Source organism: Protopterus annectens, chromosome 2.part0 (assembly GCF_019279795.1).
Source record: "Protopterus annectens isolate FY-2018-M chromosome 2.part0, PAN1.0, whole genome shotgun sequence".
Classification (NCBI taxonomy): domain Eukaryota; kingdom Metazoa; phylum Chordata; order Ceratodontiformes; family Protopteridae; genus Protopterus; species Protopterus annectens.
The window spans coordinates 1,698,219,982-1,698,236,597 of NC_056728.1; the positions used below are offsets into that span (position 1 = coordinate 1,698,219,982).

The 16,616-nt window shown below is 43.7% G+C and overlaps 1 protein-coding gene across 1 annotated transcript in view; it reads right to left on the minus strand.

Annotated features, from left to right (window-relative positions):
• PLK4 (polo like kinase 4) overlaps window positions 1-16,616 on the minus strand; it is a gene marked incomplete in the record, with an annotated part of 949,915 nt that overhangs the window by 381,218 nt on the left and 552,081 nt on the right. Inside the window, 1 exon segment of the mRNA XM_044061753.1 lies at window positions 12,650-12,799. Coding sequence (XP_043917688.1) covers window positions 12,650-12,799 — 150 coding nt within the window.

The following is a 16,616-nucleotide window of genomic DNA, read 5'->3' on the forward strand; positions in this document are numbered from 1 at the left end:
AAGGTGCAAAGTGGTCTAAGCCAGGTCCCTCTGTTGCAAAGTCACGTGGGCTGCCAAGGTTGTTACCTCTTGGGCTCTCTAGGAGGGAATGAATGGCAAATACGCAAGCATACAATTTTGCCTTGACCACAGCAATCTTCTGAGAAAGACTCAACGATAACTCCTCTCATTTTACACAGACCCCATGGTCTTAGCCATGGAGGTACCAAATCCAGGGATTGTACCAGAGAGTCACTTGACAGCACTATCACTAGTCAGTTATCGAAGTAAGGGAATGAAACACATGGAGACCCTTCTCCTACAAGACCTCTGCCAAAATAACTAGTATACAAGTGAACACTCTGGATGTGTAACAGAGAACAAACACAGCACTTTAAAGTGGTACCCACCTACAGAAAACTGTAGGAATCTCCTGTGCTGACACCAGAAACCTATGTGTCAGAATGCATCTACCATGTTTGGTGTCACCAACCCCAAGTGTCTGTAAAAGTATAACAGTGACCCCATGAGAAGCCTTCATTTGGATTGTGACATATCAGATGTGTTCTCTGAAGTCACTGATGTCCAGTATAGTGCAAACGTCTTGCTATACCCCTTCAGAACCAGAAAGAGGCAGGAACAGAACTCCTAGCCTCACTTCAAAGACGGGTCTCTCTGTTCCCCTTAAGAAAAATAAGGTTTGCCCCACAAGCTAAACGGAGACAGCTGGGTGTCTAAACACAGCCTTTCCTGGAAGTGGACACTGGAGTGCCAACAAGTGTCTGATGTGGAGCGCTAACAAACGGCTGATGACCAGGTCTTTACCCACAGCACACCAGGAGGATCTTCCCCCTTGAACAGTCCAGGACAAAATTAAAGACTGTAGCTGCTGGACAGAAGTCATTCTCCAGGGAGATTTACCCAATTCTGCTGGCAAAGGCAAAATGCTGATGCTTGGGGGCCCTCAGTCTGTGAGGTACTTCTTCCTTAGGTATGGGAACTGTACAGAAGAAGATGGGGGAGTTGGTGTCAGACAGGCTCACCAAAGTTCAGTGAGGCAAGGTGCTGTTGTTTTAAGTTAATCAGGTACCAGTGGATCTTCGTCGTGTGCAGCCTGGCTAAGGGAACTATGAAAACGGATGGTGACAAGGATTCCAGCACTTTGAGGAGAGAATCTTAATGTCATACAACTCTTCTTTGAAGCTTGCACAAAGGAGTGCAGCAAGAAGATCTTCTCTCGAGGGAGAGAGACAGACTGACAAATTTGGTACCTAGCACTGACCTTTGGCCCCAAATTTTCCTCTGGGATGAGGTCAGAGTGACTTTTTGTAGTTTAAAAAGGAATGTCAAAGTAAGCCTCCTTCATATCTCAAAATGACTAAGCTGGCACTGCAAAAGAGACTACATGACTAATATCCTGAACTTCCTTGTCTTCAAATCTTTTTAATTTTGAACAGGTTCAGTACGGCTCTCCATGCAAAAAGCCCTGGGCACCAGAAAATGCCTTGAACAGAATACCTTTAGTTTACAGTCAAAAGGTCGACACTGACATGCACGACAGCCACCTCCTCGACCATGGTAGGAGTGACAGTTGGAATGTCTATGTTCATGTGTACGTTCGTTTAGGAGGCTCACAGCATTGATGTAAATGGGGGATTTACAAAATATGGTCGACAGAATTTGTCGACTTTGTTGCGTCGACCATACAACCTAATTAATATGTATGAGCAGACGTTATTTGTCATGGAAATCACCGTTCACGTAAGTGATTTTCGTGTTTTTGACAGTAAACCGAATACTTTCTATGGTTTTCAATGAGAGAAAGGGTTCCACAATAAGACCTACTAAAGTAACCTGGCCTAAGAAAAGGGGAGGCATTGTTATGGTTAGGGAGGATGCAAGTCTTAAAACCAGTTTTGTATTTTGATACACTCACTTAAAACATATATATATATATAGATATACACACAAACACACACACATATATATATATATATATATATACGTGTGTGTGTATATATATATATATATATATATATATATATATATATATATATATATATATATATACATATATATATATATATATATATATGTATATATATATATATATATATATATATATACATACATATCTAATCTAGATACACACACACACAGATACACATCAGATCATCCCATCACTGCCACTCACTACTCAATCTCAAATGGCTAGAACTCCCCAACTATCTTAGATATTTACAACTCACCACTACTCACAAGCTCATCTTCAAACCTTTTGACTGTCCATCCCTAGCCACAGCACTAACACCCTACACTCTCCCCCCGCTCCTTAAGATCAGAGAACAAAAATCTGCTTCAAGTACACAAACTCTCATCCCCCAAGCCAACTACTACTATCCTGCACAATAGCCAAACTTTAGAACTCTCTCCCCTCTCACCTACGCAACATACCTAACCATAATAACTTCAAAAGCCAGCTCTTCATATATCTATCCTCCAAATGTTAATGTCCCTCTCATGTTCCTACCTAAATTACTTCCTCATCGACTGTCTTCCAACCCCCCTTCTTTGTTCTCGTAAACAAATATCTAACTGAGCTTTGCCTCTGTCAACCTGGTTTAACCTGCTGCACTGATTTAAATACTGTACATTAAGTAACATAATGGAACCTTACATATATGTAAATATTATGTAATGTAATGTAATAAGAAGTTATGTACCTACCATAACGTTCCATGTTAGTTGTCTTCTTCTCGCCTTCTTTCTTGCTGGATGGGTTCCAATACTAAAGAGCTAATTCCACCGGCTCGAGGCTCCCCTATATCCCACAATGCTAGGCGGTAACTACTCAGATCTCGTTTGATAGCTATACCAAGCAACCCTAGTCTCCATAGAATGGAGAAGGGAAATCCACCTCAAAACAACCTGCGTGAAAGGTATCGCAGACCTAAGAAAGGAGAAAAGGTGGTGGAAGGATTTCCAGAGGAAGAACACAAACTGAATTCCTGTCGGTCTGTCCAGGCTTGGGGAAGGAGGGAAGAAGCGAGAAGAAGACAACTAACATGGAACGTTATGGTAGGTACATAACTTTAATGTTAAGTTGTCTATCTCGCCTTCATTCTTGCTGGATGGGACCGCGTCCCTAGCACCTTATCCCGGGTGGCCTATCGGAACAGACTCTTGAGAACAGTGGAACCAAAGTTGGCACGGCTTCTGGAAACCATGTCCAATTTGTAATGTGAAATGAAGGTATGAGGAGAAGCCCAGGTGGCTGCTGCACAAATGGAATCTATTGGCAGCCTATCCTGAAAAGCTACGGATGTAGCTAATGCCCTAGTTGAATGAGCTCTAGGTCTTGAGGGTAGTTTTTGATGTCTGATCTCATAGATGAAGGTAATTGTAGAGGTGAGCCATCTAGAGAGGGATACTTTAGTAACAGGAAGGCCCAATTTCCTTCCATATCTGACAGAAACAGTTGATCAGATTTCCTGAATTGTTTAGTCCTGTCTAAGTAATATCTAAGTTGGCGATGAACATCCAAAAATGTAGCTTTTGTTCTGACCTGTTTGAATAGTTAGGGAAAAGACGGGGAGATCAATAATTTGGATTAGGTTTACTTGAGAGGAAACTTTAGGTAAAAAGGATGGATTAGTGGAGGGATACCCTATCTTTGTGAAACACTAAGTAAGGAGGACGACTGCACAGAGCATGGAGTTCAGATACCCTTCTCGCTGAAGTTATAGCTATCAGAAAAAGTGTCTTCCAAGAAAGCAACTTCAGAGAACATGATTCAAAGGGGGAAGGATTAAGGATGCCAGAACCAAGTTCAAATCCCATTGAGGCAGGGGATCTTTGATTGGAGGTTTGAGAAAAACGCCCTTAGCCTTAAAAGGCTTTACAGAGTTTGTGAGCCATGATGCTAGACTCCGAGACACCAACATGAAAATTAGATATGGCAGCCAATTGAACTCTAATGGTAGATGCAGATGATCCTAAATGAAAGAGTTCTGCTAGAAAGTCTAGAATAGACTGGATAGGTGCAGTAAAGGGATCTATGTTTTGATGTTGCCCAAAAGAGAAGCGTTTCCATTTGCTACTATAAATCTTCGGGTAGAAGATTTATGAGAGGCTATCAAGATATCTCGGACCGAGCGAGATATTGAGGAAGCCTGGCTAAGGTTGGAATCGGAGAAACCACGCTGTGAGGTTTAGAGAAGCAGAGATTGGTGCAGCTGACCCGATTGGTGGGTTAACAGATCTGGTACTGGGTCCAGATGCCAAGGCTGCTCCAAAAGGTAACGATGAAGAAACGGAAACCATATCTGTCGAGGCCAGTAAGGGGCAATGAGGATCATTGTCACTCTCAAAGCGATGGCTTTCTGAATTAGTTGAGATATCAGTGGAAAGGGGGGAAAGGCATATAGAAGTCCCGGGCCAATCGTGGACTAGGCGTCTCTGGTGGGATGGCCTGGTAGAACGGAAGAGAGTGAAGAAGTCGTGACACTTGCTGTTTTGGGGAGTAGCAAAAAGATCGCAGCAAGGCTGGTCCCATCTTAGGAATACTTCTTCTAGAACTGATTTCTTTAGAGACCACTCATGGGGCATGAGAATTGCCCTGCTCAACGTGTCTGCAATAACGTTGGATTTCCCGGGAATGTGCGTTGCTATCAGAAAATGCTGAGAAGAGATCGCCCATTGCCAAAGTCTGAGTGCCTCTCAACATAAAGGGTATGATCTGGTTCCGCCTTGTTTGTTGATGTACGGACATGTTGTCCGTCTGAATGGCAATAGTCCCAGTGGGAAGAGAGTCGTGAAGGGCTTGCAACGCTAAAAGCACTGCTCTCATCTCTAAGACGTTTATGTGCAAGTGGCACTCGAAAGGTTGCCACGTGCCTTGGACTGTCCTGCCCTGATAATGCCCCCCCACCCGATCAGGGAGGCGTCTGTTGTCAACGTGACTGGGGGAAGAGTGAAGGGTCTTCCTCGGAGAACTTGAGGTGATGTGATCCACCAAGACAGTTGATTCTTGCATGATTGAGTTATCAATATGGTATGGGACATCGGGAGCTGTTGAAAGGACCACTGAGTAAACAGCATCCATTGGAGGATCCTCATGTGGAAGCGAGCTAAGGGGAGAAGGGGAATAGCTGCTGCCATGAGTCCTAACACCTTCAAAACTAGTCTGGCTTTGACTTTGTTGCATCGTAAGAGAAGGGAAACTTGTTTTCGAATGTCTGACACTCTCTGCTCTGTGAATCTGGCTGAAAGATTGAGTGTGTCGATTGACAAGGCGACAAGGCAGATTTTTCGAAATTTATTGAAATGCCTAGAGCTTGGCAAGATTGGATGGTGAAGTCCCTGGACAGAAGAAGCTGATGTCTGGTGGTGGCGGTAAGGAGCCAGTCGTCTAAATATGGAAACACCTGGAATCCTTGACGTCTCAAGTGAGCCACTGCCATGCATTTGGTAAACACACGGGGGGCTGTAGTGAGACCAAAGGGCAGGGCCCTGAACTGGTAGTGACTGGCTCCCAGCCTGAAGCGGAGATATCTCCTGGAGCGTCTGTTCATCTTGATGTGGTAGTACGCGTCCTGAAGATCTAACGAGCACATCCAATTGTCCTGACCCAAGAAGGGTAGAATGGACTGTAGCGTGACCATCCGGAATTTTGTTTTCCTGACATACTTGTTTAAGTAGCTGAGATCCAGTATGGGTCTCCAGTCCCCTGTTTTCTTTGGTACCAAAAAGAATTTGGAGTAGATTCCGGATCCTTGCTGGTCTGCTGGGACTGATTGGATAGCTCTTTTTGATAGCAGCTTTGAAATTTCTAATGCTGCTTGTTCCCTTAGACTGGGTGGAACATCTGGAAGGGATCTTTTGGGTTGGGATGGGATGTGAATAAAGGGAATTTTGCAACCCTCGGATATGATCGACTGTACCCATTTGTCTTGAGTAAGAGAAAGCCAGGCTTTTGGGTACAGGGATAACCTTCCCCCGACTGCCTCGGTGGACAGCCGGGCAGCCCCTCAGGGATGCTGAAAGGGTTTATCAGAGAACATTTCTCTGCTACCCTGGTTTTGCGGACCTCCTCTGCCTCTAGGGCAGCGTCTATTATTATTCCCCCCTCTGCCTCTAATTGACCGTCAGATGAGACTCCCTGGGATTGTTTACGGAACCACATCTTTCCTCCCTCTGACCTTTGGGATAGGGTCTAGAAGGGTAGAAAACGGACTCCTACGGCAGAGAGTCTTACCTTCTACCTCACACCTGGTCAATGTATCCTTCACCTGTGGACCAAACAAGGATGATCCATCAAAGGGAGAATTGGTGAAGGACGCCTTGAAAGGGTCGTTGCACAGCCGCATCCAGGCGTGGCGTCATAAGGCAACACCTGTGCCTGCGGCTCTACATCCGCAGCATATGAGACAAGCTGCATGGAGGAGTTAATGATGGAATTCAGGGTTGCCAACTGGGAGTTCATTCTGTCTTGGAACCCCTCAGCTGTAGGATCCTTTATCACTTCACCCATATCCTTGAGTAAATCTCTCTGGAGACGAGTGAAGTGGCATAAGTAGTTCAGATCCGCTTGCCGTACCTGTCCATGGTCCTAGATTCCTTATTAGGAGGATGGACAGGGACAGGAACCGAAGGATCGGCTAACTCCTTCTTAGTGGCCGCAGCCACCACCATGGCATCAACGGGGACACCTTTGGATAAAAAATCTTTATCTCTAGGGGCAGTAATAAATTTAGATGGCCTCTGGGTTCCACTGAATCAGGAGCCGTCCAGGCCTTCCTTGCCACCACTTCCATAAGGGGGTCAAAGGGAGGGACACCCAGGAGGTAGAAGGGCGAGCCAAGCGCCTCAAGATACACTGACTCATCCTCCGAAGGGTTAAGGGCTGGCCAGTTCCCCCTCTGTTTCAGGATCTCAAGGATGTCAGCAAAGGAGACATCCTCAGAGGGGATCGAGGGAACCTTCAGATTCCTCTAAGTCAGTGTCAGAGGTGATAGACTCAGAGTCAATGTGCTTCCTCTTGCACTGCCTCTTCCTAGGGGGTCTCCTACCAGGTCAGGAGAGGCCTCGGAAGAGGAGGAAATTCCCAATGGGGAAACTTGAGGAGTTGGCTCTCTGCGGTCTAATGCAAGGGGGTGGGTAGAAATCACTGCAGGCACTGTAGATGGAGGGGCTGGGAGCCGACTGTGGGGCAGACCCTGGTTCTAGCACGCTCCGCATGACCTCGAAGGCACCCCTGTCAGGCAAGGCCGGAGGTCCCCGCTCGAAGAGACAAGGACCCCCCGGCACCGACAGGGGCGGGCCGAGCGATGCCCGGCCGAACTCACAGCGCCCGAGAGAGAGAGGGAGGGGGGGACAAGGTCGTCGATGCCCGGCCCCGGAGCCTCGACGGCGCTCGCTGGCCGAGATCCCTCAGTCGGTCGGAGCCGAACTCACTAGCCAGCCTCCCCCGAGAGGGAGAGAGCGGGAGGGAGGGTCCGATGCTGATCGCCTCGGAGCCGATTTAAAGGAAAGCTCGGCGCGAGATCCTCCAAGGAGGGAAGGTATCGGATCCGGCCGACCATCACAGTCATGGCTCCGACAAACCCTGGCTCCGAACTCAAAGGAGTCGGAGGAGGAATATTTGGGGAACGGAAATAGCCACTGACTGCTGAGTCGGGCTATGCAGCATTTGGGCCAGTGCCTCGGACTTGAGAAGTCTACTCACTACCCTTTGCAAATCGTGGTCAGATAGCCTGGAAGACCGTGAGGAATGTGTTCTATGGCTCCGTTCAGAAAGTAGAGGATCCTGGGGGATCTAGATCTCTTCCTAGAATGTTGCTCAATCAACCTCGGCTCCGCCGACTGTTTGGAAGTTTTAGAAGCTTCCCGACACAGACTGAGTCGGGGCCTTCAGGCTTTAATAAGCCACACAAGATTAATTTATTCTTGCGTTCCTGCAGGACTCTAGGGCTAAAACCATGGCAAACAGCAAAGAGTCCTGGTCCCAGGCAATACACACAAGAAGTGTGACCGTCTGTCAGAGACATTTTCTGACAGCACGAGTCCTTCGAACCCTTAGACATAATAAAAGGTCCAAGAAAAACACACACACACACACACACACACACACACACACACACACACACACACACACACACACACACACACACACACACACACACACACAGGCCTTAATTAAAAATAAAATACCAGTCACACAAGGGGACTAGAAAGGGCCTAAGGCCTAAAACTAAAGGGAAATAAAAGAAGGAATTAAGGGCAACAAAGTTGTCGAACCAGGAAAAGGGGTATTTAAAACTAAAGGTTTTAGTGAAAAAAGAGTACTAGGGGTCTAAGATTGAAGATTTTAGAATTAAATCTTTTGACTAACCTGCCAGAGCCGGTGAAAAGCACCCAGTCAGCTGAGATCTGGGTAGTTACCGCCTAGCATTGTGGGATATAGGGGAGCCTCGAGCCGGTGGAATCTCGAGCTTTAGTATGGATCGGCTCCGAACCCATTCAGCAAGAATGAAGGCGAGATAGACAACTTAACATTATGTGTTCTTGTGGAGCTTTTCTCCCTGGGCCTCCACTGAAAACGGACCAACTCAACCCAGTGGACTATCCCAGTCAACAAATGCAAATAAATAAATAAATTATATATTTTATATATATATATATATATATATATATATATATATATATATATATATATATATATATATATAAATACACACACACACACACACACACACACATATACACACACACACACGTATATACACATATATACACACACAAACACATACTACATGCACATATATACACACACAAACACATATACACACACACAAACACATATATATATATAAACACACATGTACACACACACATGTACACGCACAATGTATACACACAATGTATATATACACACACACACACACACACACACACACACACACACACACACACACACACACACACACACACACAAACAAAAAATCTTCAGTCTACCTCCCAGGACAGGGTGGAAGCAATATAGCCAAAACTGTGAGGAACCTTCTTGGCTGGGAAATGGTCCATTCTACTGCCTCTGTCCTGCTGTTTGACATGGATGCTGCTGCTACTCCTCCACTGTCTTTTTTCAAAGGATATTTTTACCGCGGCAGGGCTAGCCCCCCAGCATTGTAAACCTTGGCTCAAGATGATTGTCACTGTGGAAGTGACACCCTGATCCATGTGCAAAACGGGAAAAGGGGCTGAGGATGGATGGATTTCTGCTTAAACTGCCCCACATGGGATTGGCTCCTATCAATGGGCCATTATTTAGTTATCTAATTCATACTGCAGTTAGGAACTCGAGAAAGGAATAACTGTTTCATTACTTGCATACCCCTCCGTTTTCCTACACTCTCCTGAAACAGTATAAAAAGGTATCCAGACAAAAGGTGTTTGTGCAAGGGTGCATTGAGTAGCTGCTCTTTTACATCATCTGGCTGGATCCTAAGCCATGAGTGAGTGATAATAAATAAATGTAGTGCACACCTGCAATTATCTGCCTATTTTCTAACTTCAATGGCTTCCTGTATCTCTTCAGTCATGCCCTTCATTTCCCTAAAACTTATGCCTAAAAACTAGAACACATAGGTTTGTCAATTAATTGTTCTAATGCTTGGAGTGGAGGATGCAACTACCTTCTTCCCACACAGGTCCAGGATATGAATGCCATATCGGCTGCTACCAGCTTGGACCAACTGGGAGAATGAACAGCAATTAATATAAGCTCTGCAGGAAGGTTTTTATGCAGGCGTTAACATTTTTTCCTTGATGCTATAAATCTATCTGGCTTCCTGAGTGATGCTGGTTGTAAATTTTTCTCAGAGGATGCCCTGTCAAATGAGTCTTCAAACACTTGGAAGACTGGAATTAGCTTGAGGTCATTAGCTTGAGTTCCTTAACACTCAGCAATTCAAAGCATCTTAAGTTGTCCAGTAATTCCCTGCCCCACCATACATTTCGAATCACAAATTTAAGAGGAGGTTCCTTTAAGAACAAAATTAAAACTACAGAAATGCTTTGGCAACTGAAATTAAATGCTGAAAAATACCCAGGGCAAAACACAAGTATTAATTGTTTTTTGATGAATAGAAAAAGGAAAGTTAAACTATTGAATATTTTTATACAAACGTTGCTATTTTAATGATTGTTTTATAATAGTGAATTATTTAAGGTAATTAATCATGTGACTGTTTAGTGACACATTACCTACAGTGGATATAAAAAGTGTACACACCTCTGTTAAAATGCCAGGTTTTTGTAATATACAAAAAAATGAGACCACAATAAGTCATTTCAAAACTTTTCCCACCATTAATGTAACCTATAACCTGTACAATTCAATTGAAAAACAAACAAGTCTGTTGGGGGGGCGTACAATAAGCTAGTTGCGTTAAGTGTGCACATCCTTAAACTAATACTTTGTTGAAGGACCTTTTGCTTTAATTACAGCATTCAGTCTTCTTGGGTACACACCTGCCATCAATTAGAGAGACTCTGATTAACCCGGAATAAAGTTCAGCTGTCCTAGTAGGTTGTTTTCCTGACATTTATTCAGTTGCTGCTACAGCAAAAGCCATGGTGCACAGAGAACTTACAAAGCATCAAAGAGATCTCATTGTTGAAAGTATCAGTCAGGAGAAGGGTACAAAAATTTTTCCATAGCATTGGATATACCACGGAACACAGTGAAGACAGTCAAAAAGTGGAGGAAATATGGGACAACAGAGACGTTGCAAAGAACTGGACATTCATCCAAAATTGATGAAAAGACAAGACAAAAACTGGTCAGGGAGGCTGCCAAGAGATCTACAGCAACACTGAAGGAGCTGCAGAAATTTCTGGCAAGTACTGGTTGTGTACTACATGTGACAAGAATCTCCCATATACTCCATATGTCTGGCCTAAGGGGTAGGGTTGCAAGATGAAGCCTTTTCTTACACAGACAAACATCCAGGCCTAGCTAAAATTTGCAAAATAATACATCAAGTCACCCAAAAGCATTTGGGAAAATGTGTTATGGTCTGATGAGACCAAGGTTGAACTTTATGGCCACAATTCCAAAAGGTATGTTTGGCGCAAAAACAACACTTCGCATCACCAAAAGAATACCATCCCCACAGTTAAGCATGGTGGTGGCAGTATCATGCTTTTGGGTTGCTTTTCTTCAGCGGAAACTGAGGCTTTAGTCAAGGTGGAGAGAATTATCAATAGTTCCAAATACCAGTCACTTTTGGCCCAAAACCTTCAGGCATCTGCTAAAATGCTGAAGATGAAGAGGAATTTCACCCTTCACCATGACAATGACCCCAAGCATACATCCAAATCAGGAAAAGAATGGCTTCACCAGAAGAAAATTAAAGTTTTGGAATAGCCCAAACAGAGCCCAGACCTAAATCCAATAGAAAATCTGTGCGGTGACCTGAAGAGGGCTGTGCACAAGACATGCCCTCGCAATCTGACAGATTTGGAGCGTTTTTGCAAGGAGTGGGCAAATATTGCCAAGTCAAGATGTGCCATGCTGATGGACTCCTACCCAAGAATCAAATCAAAAGGTGCTTCAACAAAGTATTAGTTTAAGGGTGTGCACACTTATGCAAACAGCTTATTGTACATTTTTTATATTTTTCCCCTAACAGATTTGTTTTTCAATTGAATTGTACAGGTTATAGGTCACATTAAAGGTGTGAAAAGTTTTGAAATGATTTATTGTGGTCTCATTTTTTTATATCACAAAAACCTGGCATTTTAACAGGGGTATGTACACTTTTTATATCAACTGTAAGTACTGTGAAGGGGGTGATGGTTATTTTCAGAAGATACTTTTACTAACTTAATATAGTTGCAATTTACACTATCTGTCTTCGTTTCCAATCTCTCTTGCTTTCTTTATTTCTGTGGTTGAACAAACAGAATTGATTAAACAGTATCTTACTTATGAAAATATACAAACAGAATAACTAAAAATTTAACACACTGTGCTCATTTTCTTGTAATTTACACCTCTATAATATGTATTTGTCATGTATATCTATCTATGTTAATTTGTATTATGTAAAAACTTTCTTGACTTTCAAAGCTGATGTTATGAAAAAAAAATTCTGTGATTGTATGGAACCTTTCTCCCCGGGCCTCCAATGAAAATGGGTTGTTGGGCCCAGTGGACTTTCCTGGTCAACAAATGTCAATAAATAAAAAAAATAATAATAAATAAGTAAACCATATTATAATGCCTGTGGGGAGGAACAGATGATTTAAATGAAAACTGTGCTGGATTCTCCAGTGCCAACCTGAGTTTGGTTGAATTTCTATAAATGACACCTACTTGCCAATAATGCCCTAACAATGGAACTCCACCTGAAAGCAGAGTCATTCTGGAAAATCTCAACACACTGTTTTCAGCATCTCTCTTTCTTTCCCTCTCTTAATACTTTGAAGAAACAAAGTGAGGATTAGTATTACAACAGTGCAAATACATCAAAATCATTTATTTTTCAATCTTCTGAACAAAATTCTGAATACTAACTTTTTACTTCATATGAGAACTTCTCGAACAACAGTTACAGTCTTAAATGTACACAGTAATACTTTCACTTAAAAAAAATACACTCACCATCATAAAAACAAACTTCAATATCTGCTTCTGGGCCATTCTCCATTAACATGCACTTGGCATATTTGGTATATAGTGTAACCTTTGGGGTTTTGGATTTCACTAGCTGAACAAACTTGCATGCGTACTGATATTTCTTCCAATATTTTTCTGAGAAAAGATCACAAACAATATCCTTTATTTGAATAGAAAATACTTTGTTACAGCATGTGAAAACATAGGCATATCAGGTACTAAACATAAAATAATGTCTAAGAATACAGCAGATCTTCAAGGAGAAGTAATTATAACAGTAAATCATAAAGTACAGTTGTGTACACTTACCATAAATGTAGATGTTAGAGTGTATTCACTGTTGCAGTCATTACATTTGGGTAATCCTGCTGGCAGGTTGCCCTCAGCCGGCCTGAATTCCAAAGTCTTGGGTCCTGCGTCGGCTGCTGTCACCCCTTCCCTGACGACAGGTCGTCAGGGGTATAAAAGAAGCAGCCGACACCATTTTCTTCAGTTTTTTTGCCCCAGATGTCAGGTGCCCCCAAAGAGGGTAGCCAAACTTTAAATAGATATTCTGAGATACACCAATATAAATTTTACCTTCATCTATAAGCAAATACCCCACATAGGTAGTATAAATCAGAGAAGGAAAGATAAGATCCAAAAGAAAAAAGGGGGAAGGCGGGTGGGTAACCTGGACTGCAACAGTGAATACACTTGAACATCTACATTTATGGTAAGTGTACACAACTGTACTATGTTCTTCGTGTTTCACTGTTGCAGTCATTACATTTGGGTAGAGTCCCAAAGCTATGGTTGGGAGGCTGGAACTAGACAGCAGTAGGAGTAGCTATGAGGCCCTGCAGAACTGCAGTGGCAAAGCATACCCTGGATTTAGAGTAGAGTGACAGATGATAATGCTTAGTAAAGGTGTGCACTGAACTCCAAGTAGCCACCTCTAAAATGTCTCTGGTTGGTACTCCCGTGAGAAAGGCTGCTGAGATGGCTGCAGCTCTGGTGGAATGAGGCCTAATGCCCTTAGGTACTGGCTTGCCATGGTGCAAGTAGCAGAAACAAATGCAGTGGCCTAACCACTTAGAAATAGTCTGCTTTGAGATAGGCTTTCCTTGTGATCCAACAGCATATGCCACTAGTAATTGCTCTGTCTTCCTGAAAGCTTTGGTTCTGTCCAAGTAGTATCTAAGCTGTCTGAGTACATCCAAAGAATGCAGAATTCTCTCCCCCTTGTTCTGTGCATTTGGGTAAAAAGTTGGCAGATGGATGGCTTGGTTAAGAGCCACACTGGACACTAATAGGCATAAATGCTAGGTGTGCCCTCGGGGAGACCCTGTCTGGATAAAAAATGATGAAAGTTTCCATAGCCATAAGCCCCTGTAGCTCTGAAACTCGTATGGCAGAAGTAATTGCTAAGAGCAGAGCTGTTTTTCAAGATAAAAATTTCATATCTGCAGTAGCAGCTGGCTCAAAAGGAGGCAGGGTGAGCTTTTCCAAGACATAGTTGAGGTCCCATGCAGGTATTGGTAGTCTCCTTGGGGGCCTTAAATTTTTGGCTCCTCTGAGGTACTGCCTTAATAAAGGGTGAAAAAAAAGTGTTGGCTCTGTATTGTAATGAGCCGAAATGGCAGAGGCATGAATTTTAATTGATGAAAAAGATAGGCCTTTGTCCAGCATCTCAGTTAAGCATTGCAAAATCTGAGGAATATTTGGTACCGCTGTATCAGTTCCTTGTGCCTGGTTCCAGGCACAGAATCTCTTCCATTTTCCAGCATAAGACTTTCTAGTACTAGGCCTTCTGGCTTCCAGAATAACATCCATCACAGCTTTACTGAGAGATGTTTTTTGTATGACTACATTATCCGCCATGCTGCCAAGTTTAATGTCCTGAGTTGGCTGTGCATGATCGGATTGTTTTGCTGGGACAGTAGTGGAGGAATCTGAGGTAAGGTCCAAGCTGGGTATAGAGGTAAGTTATTTGTATTGGATACCAGTACTGGCATGGCCAGTCTGGGGCAATCAGTATCATCTTTGGCTTCTCATGTCTGACCTTTAGGAGCACCTTGGGGAGGAGAGGCAGTGGAGGAAAGGCATATACTGATAGGTTTTTCCAGCTGAAAGATAGGCCGTCCACTTTCCATGCTGGTCTGTGATAAGTCCTTGTGCAGAATCATTTTAGTTGGTAATTGAGAGGGGAGGCAAATAGATCTATGTCCGGGCATCCCCATTTCTTGTTATCATGCTGAAGACTTGTGGATCCAGCTTCCACTTGTGGGGATCCATGAGGTTTCTGCTTAGTTTGTCTGCCAGAGTATTTTCCTTTCCTGGCAGGAATTGTGCCTGCAGATGTACTTGGCAAGTCAAAGCTGTGTCCCAAAAGGTCATGGTTAATCTGCAAAGGGGGTAAGAATGTGTGCCCCCCTGCTTGTTTATATACCACATGACCGTGGTGTTGTCTGTCTATCAGTAACTGTCCCGGATGAAGTAGGTCCTTGAAGGCTGTCAGGGCATTTTGAACAGCTAACATCTCTTTTTGATTGATATGTAGATGCATTTGGTTTGAGGACCATGTGCCCTGAATGCATCTTCCTGCCATGTGGGCTCCCCAGGCATAGTCTGATGCATCCGTTGTTAGTGTCTGCCTGGCTGGAGGTAATGTGAATGGCTGCCCCTTGTTCAGGTGATAAGCCTTTGCCCACCATCGGAACTCCTGTTGCAGGCAGGGAATGAGAGTAATGACTGTTTCTAGGCTGTGGCAATGTTGAGTCCAAACACATTTTAGGTACCATTGAAGTTTCCTCATATGCAGTCTTGCATACGAAATTAGTAGGATGCAGGATGCCATGAAGCCTAAAGCCTGCAGAATTTTTCTTGCAGATAACTGGGCCTTTGTTGCCAACATTTTGAAATAGGTAGTAAGTTGCCTTTGTTTGTCTGGCATGAGATAAGCCATCTGGGCAGTTGTATTAAAGCTTGCACCCAGGAATGTTATCTGTTGTGAGGGTACTAGTTTTGATTTCTTTTCGTTGACTGTGTACCCCTAGGCATGTTAGTAGTCTTTTCACAAACGCCAGATGTTGAAGACGAATGTCCTTGTTCTCTGCTTGAATGAGACGGTCCTCCAAGTAAGGATATATTTGTATTCCTCTTTGTCTGCAGAATGCAATTACTGGTGCCAGGCACTTTGTAAAGACCCTGAGCGCAGTAGATAAGCCAAAGGGCAGTGCAGAGAATTGGTAATGCATTGAACCAGCCTTGAATCTTGGGTATCTTCTGCATGATTGTCTGATTGGAACATGCAGGTATGCCTCTTTTAGGTCTAAAGTCACAAGCCAAGCATTCTTCCCCAGCATGGGCAGAAGCTGCTGCAAAGTCAACATTTTGAATTTTGGAATATCCAGGAAAGTGTTCAGAATAGATAGGTCCAGTATCAGCCTCCAGGCCTTGTCCTTTCTGGGTACCAATAAGTCTTGAGTAAAATCCTTGTCCCTGCTCTTGCTCTGGTACTTGCTGAATAGCCCCCATGTCCATGAGGGATGAGACTTGTTTTTGTGCCTCTGCCCATTGATTTTTTGGCAGATCTGGCCAGCTGTTTGCCTTTGGCAGAGTATGAAAATGGAACTTGTAGCCTTGTGACACTATCTTTAGAACCCACTTGTCCTGGGTTATGATGTGCCAATTTTGAGCAAAAAGTGCTAATTTCCCCCCAAGGGTGCTGCCAGAAGATAAGTGCTTGGTGCAGGCAGGGGGAAGTCATTGGGACTGTTTTCTGTATGTTTGTGATCTATCTTCTCCAGCTTTCGAGGTAGAAGCACCCCATTGCTTGGGCCTATAAGAACCTTGCTCCTGGGGTCTGCCCCTAGGGCGTCTGGATCCGCCCCTTTGAGGTCTGTCTGACACAGGAAAGGACCAATCTTTTGTAGGCCAGTGTCTACTAAACCTAGGTGGCTGTACTTGT